The 12,786-nt window shown below is 40.0% G+C and overlaps 1 protein-coding gene across 5 annotated transcripts; it reads left to right on the forward strand.

The window, feature by feature from the left end:
- On the forward strand, positions 1-12,270 carry LOC112874074 (phospholipid-transporting ATPase 3). Of its 5 annotated transcripts, none has more exons than XM_025937239.1 (27): positions 1-564; positions 1,578-1,643; positions 2,415-2,476; positions 2,583-2,664; positions 2,753-2,863; positions 3,062-3,139; positions 3,254-3,350; positions 3,891-3,997; positions 4,757-4,822; positions 4,921-5,042; positions 5,645-5,729; positions 5,805-5,882; positions 5,961-6,077; positions 6,394-6,549; positions 6,643-6,747; positions 6,896-7,038; positions 7,393-7,494; positions 7,577-7,640; positions 7,717-7,929; positions 8,727-8,892; positions 9,004-9,083; positions 9,802-10,041; positions 10,519-10,740; positions 10,813-10,980; positions 11,050-11,412; positions 11,497-11,603; positions 11,690-12,270. In XM_025937239.1, exons 1-27 carry the CDS (start codon positions 337-339, stop codon positions 11,985-11,987), a joined length of 3,726 nt encoding a protein of 1,241 aa, XP_025793024.1. In that variant the 5' UTR covers positions 1-336; the 3' UTR covers positions 11,988-12,270. The 5 variants fall into 5 exon arrangements, with proteins under 5 accessions (XP_025793024.1, XP_025793025.1, XP_025793028.1 ...); XM_025937240.1 differs by having other exon boundaries at positions 509-564; positions 2,420-2,476; positions 11,690-11,987; XM_025937243.1 differs by lacking the exons at positions 1-564; positions 1,578-1,643 and having other exon boundaries at positions 2,452-2,476; positions 2,808-2,863; positions 3,057-3,139; positions 11,690-11,987.
- Positions 12,271-12,786: the final 516 nt, after the last annotated feature.

Consider the following 12,786-nt stretch of genomic DNA (forward strand, 5'->3'; position numbering starts at 1 on the left):
CACTTCCTCACGTCCGCTGCGGCTCTGCCCCTCGCCTCCCTTCGGTCTCCTCTCCCCGGCGAAGGCAGGAAAGGAGCCAAGCGAAAAAAAGCTGACGCCCACGCGCCCTCGGGAATCCCCGGCGACGCGTGATCAGATTCGAGCCTCCAATCCCCTCCGCCCCGAGCCCCCCACGCCAAAATCCACCCGAAGCCGCGCGAATCTGGCTTGACTCGGGCTCCCGATCTCGCGCTCGATCCCAGCCCATTGGGAGGTCCTCGAGCCTCCCGCCAGATCTCAGCGCCGCTCGTTCGATTCGGTGGTGGGAGGCAGGGAAGGGGAGGGAGGGCGGGCGGGATGAGCGCGCGCATAAAGGATATGGTGCGCGTTGCCAAGGCGCGGCTGGGCGGCGAGCAGGCGAGTGGTGGCGGGGCCTCCTCCTCCTCGGGCTTCGTGCGCCGGGAGTCCACAGCGCGGCTAGGCGGCGGGGGCACCAGCTTCCGGAGGCAGCCGCAGCCGATGGCGCCCACCGTGCGCACCGTCTACTGCAACGACCGCGAGGCCAACGCGCCCGTCGGGTACAAGGTACGCCGCGCCCGCTCCACGTTCCGTTACGTCTGGTTTGGCCGGCCCGCCGGTTGGATCTCGGTGGCGTCTCGTGTGGTGTGGTTGGGTTGGAGCTGGATCGTCCGGCGCGATGAGCTAGCTGGATCGTTCCTCGCGCTGTTCGTTTAGGATTCGCTTCGCGAGGTTTGTGTTGCTACCCAGCTGCGAGTGCCCTGGTTGGATTGGAGCTTTGCCTGCGGCTTGGACAGTTGGTTTTAGGAGGTGGGAAATGGCAGATGTTAGGTACGATATTGCGATAAGGTGGTAGCGTGCTATTGAGAGGCAGCAGTAAGGTTTAGACGTCCACCATGTGGGAGGTGTGGACTTGTGGTACAGCATCTTGCTGTTTTGTTCTACCCTTAGTCTGGGAGGTGCAAGCAAACCCGTGTGCTAAACTTGTGTGTGCCTGCCTGGATGGGGTGGCCAGCTCACCACTTGATAGCACCAATTTTACATGCTAGAATCCGTGGCTATTGCCTGAAGATTCTTCATGGTTTAACTGACATTCTTGTGGATCATACTATGCCTGGTAACTGTGGGTTAATGTCAATGAAACACCAACACAGCAGATTGTTTGTTTGATTTCAGGTCATTTCCTTTGCAGTTTGTATTGGAATGGGTCCTGTTGGTAAATCCTTTTATTTGTATGCAAATGCTGCAGCTGCAGTATAATTATGTGTATTTGTGGAACCTTGGTGCATCACAGGATGACAATCCCCCTTCCATATATTTGTATCAAGTATTGATTATATGGCTATTTAAAGCTCATAGTGAAAGATCAAACTTTACAATGCCATATTGGCAATAAACATTAGTTTGTTTGACACTTTTACCATGACAATCGGCCCATTTTTCCTCTTCCATGATGCTATTTCCATGAAAGTTGTCAATTCTATAAAGTACTATAGCATAGTGTTACTTTTCTTTACTGTCGGCAACTAATGTTATTTCCCTGATTAACATTCTTTTGCATGCTTTATTTGTATTTCCAGGGAAATTCTGTGTCGACTACAAAGTACAGTATCCTGACTTTCGTACCTAAAGGACTATTTGAGCAGGTATTAATACATTATTTTTTTCATCACACATGTTACTAATCAAGCAATCTCTTTAGATTCAGCATCTGCCATAGCAATTTTCCCTTCATTTTGAAATGGAAAGACACTATTTGTGTATATCAAATTTCATATGTGCAACTGAATGAATTTGCTTTGCTCCTCTTTTCTGTTCCACAAATACTAATTTGTCTTGAGAAGAAATGTGGACATATTCTTAACTCAACCAAACACATATGGTCAATTTTCCTCTGTGTAAACTGATCTCTCCTAAAATTGTTCCTTTTCTGATCATCTTTGGATCTCTTAATTGGCTTAGCAAATAGCAATGGACTGATGATACATCTACCTGGTTGCCAAGTGTTACAGTGAATTTAAGATTTGATTTTATTATGAATTTAAGATTTGATTTTATTATCTTTTCATATTATGCACTTGCTGCCAAATTGTACTATCTTGGTTGATGTTAACGCACACTGTGCTTTCAGTACAATCTAAGTTGATTTGTGTGACTTTTCATATCTATACCTTCCTACTTTCCTAGTTCACAGCGTTGTTAGATAAGGGGAGATAAGCTTTTTAATGAGCTTCATAGACAGTTTTCATTTTATCAAAGTATGAGTGTTATTCATGTTTCCTGTGCCCAACAAACAGGCTTTTGCACTCATTATTCATTAAAGCAACATAGATTTGAATGTTTAATCATCATCGTATCATGCAGAAGCATTTGACCAGAAAAACCTGTCGTAATTCGTTTGTCTTTTGCTCTGACAGTTCAGGCGGGTTGCAAATCTTTACTTTCTCATGATTTCAATCTTGTCAACTACACCTATAAGGTCTCTCTCTCCCCCTCTCAATGCATCTTCCTGGTCTATGAATCAACTTGCTCGTTTTTTTTTGCTTCCCTTCAGCATTAATTTAACTTTGCACTTGTGTTATCAGTCCAGTTCATCCTGTCACTAATGTGGTTCCCTTAAGTCTTGTGCTACTGGTGTCTCTCATCAAGGAAGCCTTTGAGGATTGGGTTAGTATTGCTATTCACTATTTTGTTCTGCCATGCTTAAATTAAGAGACCTGATGCCTATTCCTTTTCTTTGCTGCTCTTTGTACAGAAACGTTTCCAGAATGATATGTCAATTAACAATGCACATGTCGATATATTGCAAGGTCAACGTTGGGAAAGTACTCCATGGAAAAGACTGCAGGTTGGAGATATTGTGAGGGTAATGTCTGAAATGCCAATTTAGTATCTTGTTAGTTAATCAACATGTTATGTCTGAAATGCCAATTTAGTATGTTAGTTAATCAACATGTTCCTTTTTGAAAGTAATAGTTATGATCTTTTTTTTTTCTTTTTTATGTTATTATTATGAGCTTTAATGGCATAAAAAGCTAATAGTGATGGCACTTCTTTAGTGCAGATCAAGCAAGATGGTTATTTCCCTGCTGACTTGCTCTTCCTATCCAGTACAAACCCTGATGGCGTTTGCTACATAGAGGTCCATATTCATTTATATTTATATTTATTTATTTTCTCAGTTCAACTGTAAACCTAATAAATATGCTTGGGAGAAAAAAACTTTCACTGATTTTAGATGAAAATTTTATCGCAGACAGCAAATCTTGATGGGGAAACAAATTTGAAAATAAGGAAGGCTTTGGAGAGAACTTGGGACTTCGTTACTCCTGAGAAGGCTTCTGGGTTCAAAGGTTTTGTGCCTTCTATTTTCTGTTTGAGACCCTTTAATTTGTAGTTGATTGAATTAAGGAAGCTGTGCTCCTTTTCCTTAACTCCATATTCTGTTTGTCCTGTGTTATGTAACTTGAAGTAAGGACCTTGTTATGTGTATTCTCAATGTTCCGCTGGAATCAAAATATTTTTCAATGGTCAGTTTAGTTTGCCCAACAAAGTGAGTGGCTGGACTTCTTTCTTGTTTTGAACTCTGGCTAGAGTAACCAACCATCGAACCCATCTCCAGGTCCACAATCACCCACCAGGAAGGCATAAAAGCAAGACAGAAAGTCAAGGCAGCAGGAATCCAATCTAGTCATAGTAAAATGATCATTCAAAGTAGACTTTTATCATAGGACAAATGAGCTTAGAATGGCGATGTAAGAAGTAGTACGGGATTAAGTCACTTATAGATAGAAGTATGTTGTATGGCAGAAGGATGACTTATAATGCTTTAATTTTTGCTTGAGAAATGAGTTAATGATGTAGGTCTTCATATTTAAATAAACGGATTACAGGTGAAGTGCAGTGTGAACAGCCAAACAATTCACTTTATACATTTACCGGAAACCTTATTGTGGACAAGCAGACTATACCTCTCTCACCAAACCAGTTACTCCTACGGGTAAGCCTTTTTTCCCCATTTTTTTCCTTTCTAAATTATACTGTTTTTGCTTGTTCTTAGATTTGAGACATGACAAACTATTTGATAACCCATTGTTCGAATCCTTTTCACTTTGACCAGCAACACCTCTGGAGTTCCCTAGATTAGCCACATGAAAGTGCCTTCTTGAGAGTTGAGATCCTTCATGAAATGCTTCTAAAATAAAATTTTCATAGCTTTGCAGAATTAGGATGACTATTGTTTGTGAAGCTCATAATAAAACCTCTGTACCATGCTCAATGTTAAAAATATACTATACTAGAAGCGAATTGTGAAAGTTATATCTCTCAAGATTGATAGGTAGTGGCTTTATACTTATAACCATAGTCTGTGGGTCTCAAGATTGAAAAGTAATGGCCTTACTTATAACCATAGTCTGTGGGGGCTTTAAAGAATATCCTCTGCTCCATGTTATAGGGTGCTTAGAGTTCATTTGCCATGATAGGAGAACATTCTTTTAGTGCTCCAGTGAATTTTGATATTTCAAGTCTTGCATAGACTTGTGCTTAAAAACTGCTTTCTCCTTTCTAGTCATCATCATCATGCATTACAGCATTAGGGATACTTAAATATTCATTTTTATCTTTCTAATGTTTGCTTACATCAGATTGATTTGTGTCTTGTGCGCACTTAATGGTCTAGTCTTTTCATGCAAAAAAGAGCATTAAATTATCTCCGTGCGATAGAGAACATTTCTTTATCATTGCCTTCTTGCTACAGGGATGCAGCCTTCGTAATACAGAATACATTGTTGGGGCTGTCATATTCACTGGGCATGAGACAAAAGTATGGGCATCTTTCTGTTCCCTGTCTATTCGATTTGGAAATCTGAACTGGTGATTTTATCATGTTTTGAATTTACACCTGTGGGAAAACTGTCACAGGTTATGATGAATTCTATGAATGTCCCCTCCAAAAGAAGTACATTGGAAAAAAAGCTAGACAAGCTTATCCTTGCTCTTTTTGCAACCCTGTTCTCAATGTGCGTTATTGGTGCCATTGGAAGGTCAGTTTTCATACAATCTGCTTCTTTATTTAATATACTTACTTTTGATGTCAAAACAACATGCCTGCTTCATTTATGAATACCTATGTCATTTATCATCCTAGAATATGTGTAGTCAAACTATTTGACTTTGGGAGCAAGGTTCTTCATATTAAACTGATACAAGTAGATTTATCACGAACAAGACTCTCACATTTTTTAAGTTATTAAGCTTCACAAAAGTGTAGCAGTAGAATTGGTGGTGAAGGCTATGTTTTGGAGGGTGCGTCATGTGCAAAACTTGTCACTGGAAGGAGCATTTCTTTGGAACATTTGTTTTTCCTTTTAGGTTAATGTTTTGGATGCTTACAGTTTCATAGTCAATTAACAGAATTTCATAATTATTTAGCTGAGAGCTCCCCACATAGTTGTGGTTGGGTCACTGGCTACCATTTATATTTATATTCCTTGTTAGGAAATTATGTAACCAGATAACACAATTCACCAAGTGCATGCCATCTTCATCTGATAAAAGGGTTATGCAGCTAGTTCAAGTTTTCTTTACATACAATTGCTTTTGCTGATCAAAGATATATCTGTACTATTTTTCCTTTTCTCAACAGTGGTGTGTTTATTAATGAAAAGTACTTCTATCTTGGATTGCGTGGGAAGGTGGAGGACCAGTTCAATCCCAAAAACAGATTCGTGGTATATACTATTTTAGACAATTTTTTCTTGTACCCAATCCGTACATGTTGCTCTAAAACACTACTTCTGCTGCAGGTGACCATTTTAACCATGTTTACTCTACTAACTCTATACTCGACGATCATCCCAATTTCTCTTTATGTGTCCATTGAGGTATTTTGTTTAACCTGTTATTAGAATGTTGTATCCTATGTTCGGACTGTTGGAGCTTATGTTACCTTTGTTTGCCAGATGATCAAATTCATCCAGTGCACACAATTCATTAACAATGATCTTCACATGTACCACGCTGAGAGCGACACCCCCGCTTTGGCACGTACTTCTAATCTTAATGAGGAGCTTGGGCAGGTAATCTTTCCCTTTTGTCCCTTGATCCTCTTTCGATTTCATGCAGTGTTTCAAAGGCGACCCAAGGTGAGCTGGGTACGTCCGGATGAATTGACAGCGCTTGTGGAATGGGATTTGTCCACTGAGCAAAAATGTGGAATGGCTTGATTCTGTTCATGCTGATACACAAACAATCATGGGGCATTCCATTTTTTATGAGACTAAACTGAATGCAAAGTGGGATCTTGTTGTCAGATTTTAGTGATTACAAATAAATACATTTTTTGCACATTCGGCTTACTTTGGATTGAACTTATCATTAACATTATGGTTACAGATTGAATATATATTTTCTGACAAAACCGGAACGCTTACAAGAAATCTGATGGAATTCTTTAAATGCTCAATTGGTGGAGAAATGTATGGAACTGGCATTACAGAGATTGAGAAAGGAGGAGCAGAGCGGGCTGGAATCAAAATTGACGATGATGAGGTGCAACTTCTCTTTTGTTGTTGAAGTCATCAAAACTGTGTCATTATATTTTCAAAATAAACAATATCTATATTCCTTTATCTACTTTCATAGGGTAAAAGATCAGCCAGTGCAGTTCATGAGAAAGGATTTAACTTCGATGATGCTAGAATCATGTGTGGTGCATGGAGAAATGAACCTAATCCTGAGGCTTGCAAGGTAGGTATTTGGGGTATTTTTTGAAGCAATTTTGACCCTTCTGCGTGAAAAGCCATTTTTAAATTTTTTTCTTGCTGATTCAGATACTATGATTAATTCTAATTTGTGCTGAAAAGCTATCATTTATTTGCTCGTCTCCTTTTTTCAGGAATTCTTCAGATGCCTTGCAATCTGTCATACAGTTCTTCCAGAGGGTGAGGAGACACCGGAAAAGATCACTTACCAAGCTGCCTCACCAGATGAGGCTGCACTTGTTGCTGCTGCTAAGAATTTTGGTTTCTTCTTTTACAGGTAATTCTTATCTTGCCAATAGTCTTAGATTCTCAGACATTTTTATTTTTCTATGTTATATCCAGTATTACATGAGCAATCGTGCTTCCACAACACCCCGCGTAGCTATGCCCCTCTGCTGCCACCTGGCCAGAGCTCACTAGATGTATATTTTGAGTATTATTATTAGAAATTTTGAGTAAAATACTTGTACCACTGCCCTATTTGTAAACATTTCCCATGAATAGGTGTAGGTCTATTTGTTGATATCCTTCAGGTTTTATGGTTCTATGTGAGTTGTTCCTTTATGTAATTTTAAATATTACACTGCTGAATGGTAATGTTTTGGGGGTGACATTATGCTTGTTTTTGTAGGCGTACACCAACAACAGTTATGGTACGTGAATCACACGTTGAAAGGATGGGGAGTATACAAGATGTTCCATATGAAATTCTAAATGTTCTGGAATTCAACAGGTGTGGTTTATTTGTTAATTTAAATGTAAATTCAGTGAGATGCAATCATTGTTTGGTGGTTTATATTTTATTGTACTAGCAGTACGAGAAAGCGGCAATCGGTGGTTTGTCGTTTCCCAAATGGAAGAATGGTTCTCTATTGCAAGGTAATACAAGAAAGACAAGCTTGGTTTGGCTTCCGTTTTGTTATGGACTAACCTGAAACAATCTTTTTGTAAATAGGGTGCTGATAATGTTGTATATGAACGATTGGCTGATGGAAATCATGTTATGAAAAAGACGAGCAGAGAACATCTGGAGCAATTTGGTTCTGCTGGCTTGCGTACACTTTGCCTTGCCTATCGGGATCTTAGCAGGGAGCAATATGAAATCTGGAATGAGAAGTTTGTTCAAGCAAAGTCATCTTTAAGAGATCGTGACAAGAAGCTCGATGAGGTTATTGGATCATCTTTTGGCTATTACTACGATGATTTAATGATAGTATGACAATGAATTTGCTGAACTATGGCCCTTTCTGTTAGAACTGCTAATGGATCTAAAAATTGTAGTATCCCTTCTTCCCTTGTTTGGATGATTTCTTATTTAAACGGGTCAACCTCACACATTGTTGGAAGGAAGCTTGATTCAGTAACATGGAACATTTGAACTCTAGACATTGTTATCAATTTCCCCCTAAAAAAATTATTTGTGACATTCATTGGAGCTTGTCTGCTGTGAACTTGTAACAGATTAGAGTTTTCTTGCTTCCATTACAAATTTAGTCAAACTTATTCAGGCTTTCTTTTTTTTTAGCATAGCTGCACGCCTGTGCAAGTGGTTAGTGGTCACATGCAATTCTTGCAGTTTTGTCTAGCTTGTTGTCACATGCTTTTACAATCATGCTTAGTGGCTAGAATATACCTAATTGGATATTAAAGACTATTTTGCAAAAAACTGCACCAGTTATGTTAAAATCATTTCAGTAAGCGTATTTTTCTTCTACAAGAGCAATGGTATGCTTTTATCTTTGTTTTTTTCCCTGTGAAATGAGAGCATATTTTCTGAGCGTTAATCTTTTCCCTTCCTATTTTAGAATTTACCTTTTTTGTTGGTATATAGCATTTTATGATTTTATCACACAATCGCAGACTAACTGCATTGTAGAAAGAAAAGGTGATCCTTCAAGTTGATGCTAAATTGTTCTTTATTGCTGGCTACATTGTGATATAATTTTCTTTTCTTCTTTACTGTAGGTGGCTGAATTGATTGAAAAAGACCTTATATTGATAGGCTGCACGGCTATAGAGGACAAACTACAAGAAGGGGTGCCAACCTGCATTGAAACTCTCTCTGCAGCTGGCATAAAGATTTGGGTGTTAACTGGAGATAAGATGGAAACAGCAATTAACATTGCATATGGTAAGCTTCCATATACCTCGATTAGTTTGCTTTACTTGTTCTGCTGAAACTATTCTTGCAGTCAATTTTGGATTCTGGATGTTCTTTCCCTGATATCTCTTCATCTGTCAGCATGCAGCTTGGTAAACAATGATACCAAACAGTTCATCATTAGTTCAGAGACAGATGCTATTAGGGAAGCTGAAGACAGGGTAAGATTCACATACTACTGCTCTTTGGAGAACATAAATAGGTTTCTGAGTTGGCTGCTTTCTATAGTTAAGTTGTCAGCCATAAAAATTTGAAATTAAAATAATGGGATAGCTAACTGCAAACAGTTCATGCAAAGTAGGACTCACAAATTGTTAAGTTCATTTGGTACTTGACTACTTGTGTTGCTGTGGCACTATGTATTTATAGGGTCTTGTTTATATTGGATATTAATCTTTATTTTGACTTGTGTTTCTGGATATTTCTTTAGTGCTTTGGCCTCTCTACTACCTTGGTTTCATTTTCTTTTACATACCTTATGTTACTTATTTTCTTGCATAGTCAGTATATGATTGTGCACAGTTAGTATTAAGTAACTTTTTTTTTGAACGGCAGTGATGTATACTTTTGGGGATATTATGATACTTGTTTTGGGGAAAATACATTTTTATTCTGCTACCAATTATTCTTTTAAATACAATAGCACACATTATTTTTCTATCTTTCTGCATGGATTGTGCTTCTTTAGTGCTTTAGCCTCCCTGTTTTGTTGATGGTTGTCTTGCACGTGTCATGTAGCTCCCATTTTCTTATCCGTTGTACTTGGGTCAAGAATAACCAGCTATATGATTGCAACCTGATGTAAACTGACTTAATGCCAGTAGTGTATACTTCACTGCATACCTACATATGCCATATATAACACGTCCATTTTTTCAGGGTGACCCTGTGGAAATTGCGCGTGTTATCAAAGACTCAGTAAAACAGAGTCTGAAAAGCTTCCATGAGGAAGCCCGGCATTCTTTAATTAGCACCCCTGAAAGGAAAATGGCTCTCATTATTGATGGTAGATGCCTAATGTATGCACTGGACCCAACTCTTCGTGTGGATCTTCTTGGATTGAGTCTAATTTGCCACTCAGTTGTATGTTGCCGAGTTTCTCCACTGCAGAAGGCTCAGGTAAATAACATTTCTTGCTCTACGACTTGCCTCCTCCCCAGGGAAGAATTAACAACCATTTTGTTGTTGGTAAGAAACACACTGAGATCAGATAAGGAATCAATGTAGATATTACTAATCAGTTTGCACTTGGTGCTTGTACTATTCTGGTTTGGTCTTTAGCATACTGTACGTATGTGCGTTTGAGTAGCATTTCCGATGGGTGACCATTCTGCTGTCATCTATCACTATCCTTATAGGGGTTCTTTAGTTATGTACTAATCTAGTATAGGGTGGTGCACCATGGTATCATCCCACGATTCTGGTGTTGAGACACCATTCCATTCCTCAAAACACACAAGTAGGAAGTGAGGATTTGCTGGTCCCATATCTCAAGCATGGCAGCACTCTCTGATTGACTATAGTTTCATTGCATAACCTAGTTTTGTTTAAAATTATGTGAAAATGTCAAATGCTGACCTTTAACGCATATTGTAGGTTACAAGCTTAGTTAAGAAGGGTGCTCGAAAAATAACTCTCAGCATTGGGGATGGTGCTAATGATGTGAGTATGATTCAAGCTGCTCATGTTGGGATTGGCATTAGTGGCCAAGAAGGAATGCAAGCTGTTATGGCTAGTGACTTTGCCATTGCACAGTTTCGCTTTCTTACTGATTTGCTTCTTGTACACGGGCGGTGGTCTTACTTGAGACTGTGCAAGGTATGGCTATCGTTGCTCACATTTAACTCTGCATACAGTTCAAAGTGCTAAATATGAGATGTTCTGTTGCAGGTTATCACATACTTCTTCTACAAGAATCTGACATTTACACTAACTCAGTTCTGGTTCACTTTCCAAACTGGCTTTTCTGGTCAGCGATTTTATGATGACTGGAACCAGTCTCTATATAATGTTATTTTCACGGCACTACCTGTAATTATAGTTGGATTGTTTGATAAGGTATGATTACTCTTGTTTATGAAGTTATGCTTCCACCTTCCTGCATTGCACTAAACCGACTCCTTTCAGGATGTGAGCGCGTCACTGTCGAAAAGGTACCCTCAGCTTTACAAAGAAGGAATCAGGAATTCATTCTTCAAGTGGAGAGTGATTGCAGTGTGGGGTTTCTTTGCTTTCTATCAGTCAATAGTGTTCTTTTACTTCACCGCATCTGCGAGCCGGCATGGTCAGGGTTCATCTGGCAAGATTCTTGGCCTATGGGATGTTAGCACTATGGCCTTTTCTTGTGTTGTGGTGACTGTGAACCTCCGCCTTCTCATGGCATGCAACTCTATAACGAGATGGCATTATATAAGTGTGGCAGGCAGTATAGTAGCCTGGTTTGTGTTTATTTTCATATACTCTGCGATAATGACATCGTTTGACAGACAGGTCGGTAACTTATTTGCATTTTTCAGCAATCTATTATTCCAGTGGTGGCTTTCTTCCTTCCTTACGCTATAATTGCCTTTGCAGGAAAATGTGTATTTTGTGATTTATGTTCTGATGAGCACCTTTTTCTTCTACCTCACACTATTGCTTGTTCCGATCATCGCTCTGTTTGGTGACTTCCTATATCTATCGTAAGATACCTGGTTCTTTTGACATTATGACCTAGTTAGCATAATCGACCATGCAACCCATCACTGATCTTTTGTTGTTGTATCAGGATTCAAAGATGGCTGTTCCCCTATGACTACCAAATAATCCAGGAACAGCACAGGGACGAACCCCACGAGTACAGCAGAGTACAGCTGCCTGAGACCAGCCACCTAAGCCCAGAGGAAGCGAGGAGCTACATGATCTCGATGCTCCCTCGAGAATCTTCCAAGCACACTGGCTTTGCTTTTGACTCCCCGGGCTACGAGTCGTTCTTCGCCTCGCAGCAAGGCGTTGGCGTGCCACACAAGGCGTGGGACGTGGCCCGGAGAGCAAGCATGAAGCAGCAACGAGCAGGGAAATCCTAATTGCATGACGACCGTTTTGTGTAAAGTTTTGTACATCTTGTTTTTGATCGCAGACCACAGGGGTATGTATAGGTAGCCTTGTAGCCCTTTTTCGTGTTCATCAGTGGTTCACCCATGTGTGTTGGGATGAAGAGTAGGCATTGATCCATTTGGTTGTTAAGAATCACGCAGGGACGTACTTGGTAGACAAACAAAGGTGGTATTGGAAATGTAGTTAGCGAAATTCTTTCTGACGTTCATGGCATGTTGCACATCATTTCTCAAATTCATTGCGTTACCTACTCAGCTTTGGTTTTTGAGTTAATTGGTTGGTGTGTGCAACCAAACCTGACACAAGAGTCTGAAGCCTCGAGTTGTTGGCATATCCTATTCCTCGTCTTCATCAGCTCGGGCTTTTTCCTTGGTCGGTTTGGTCGATGTATTCCATCGCCTTCCCTGAGGATTACTAGCTAGACAACCGTGAGTGGCTTGGACACTTGGAAAGTTCATGTAGGGCGCCGCGTAGGAGCAATGCAAATTTACAGCTTAAGTTGGCCTGTAAAATAAAATTATCTTTCCTTAATTTTCTTCCATAAGGTTGAATAGGTGCTGGCCAGGTGACCGATCAAGACTTAATTTGGGTGTTGTCTTGGTGGAGTTTAAGGTGTGCCTGGATGCACTCTCATCACCAATGTTTGGTTTCCCTGTAATCGGAATTTAAGCTCCTATATGGCGCCTCCTAAGTTTTGTTTCCCTTGATGCACCTGATGAAGTATATACATTAATTCTCCTCAAACTCATAGTTAAACCAAGCCGCTGG

The sequence above is a fragment of the Panicum hallii genome, chromosome 9 (assembly GCF_002211085.1).
Source record: "Panicum hallii strain FIL2 chromosome 9, PHallii_v3.1, whole genome shotgun sequence".
NCBI classification, from domain to species: Eukaryota; Viridiplantae; Streptophyta; class Magnoliopsida; order Poales; family Poaceae; genus Panicum; species Panicum hallii.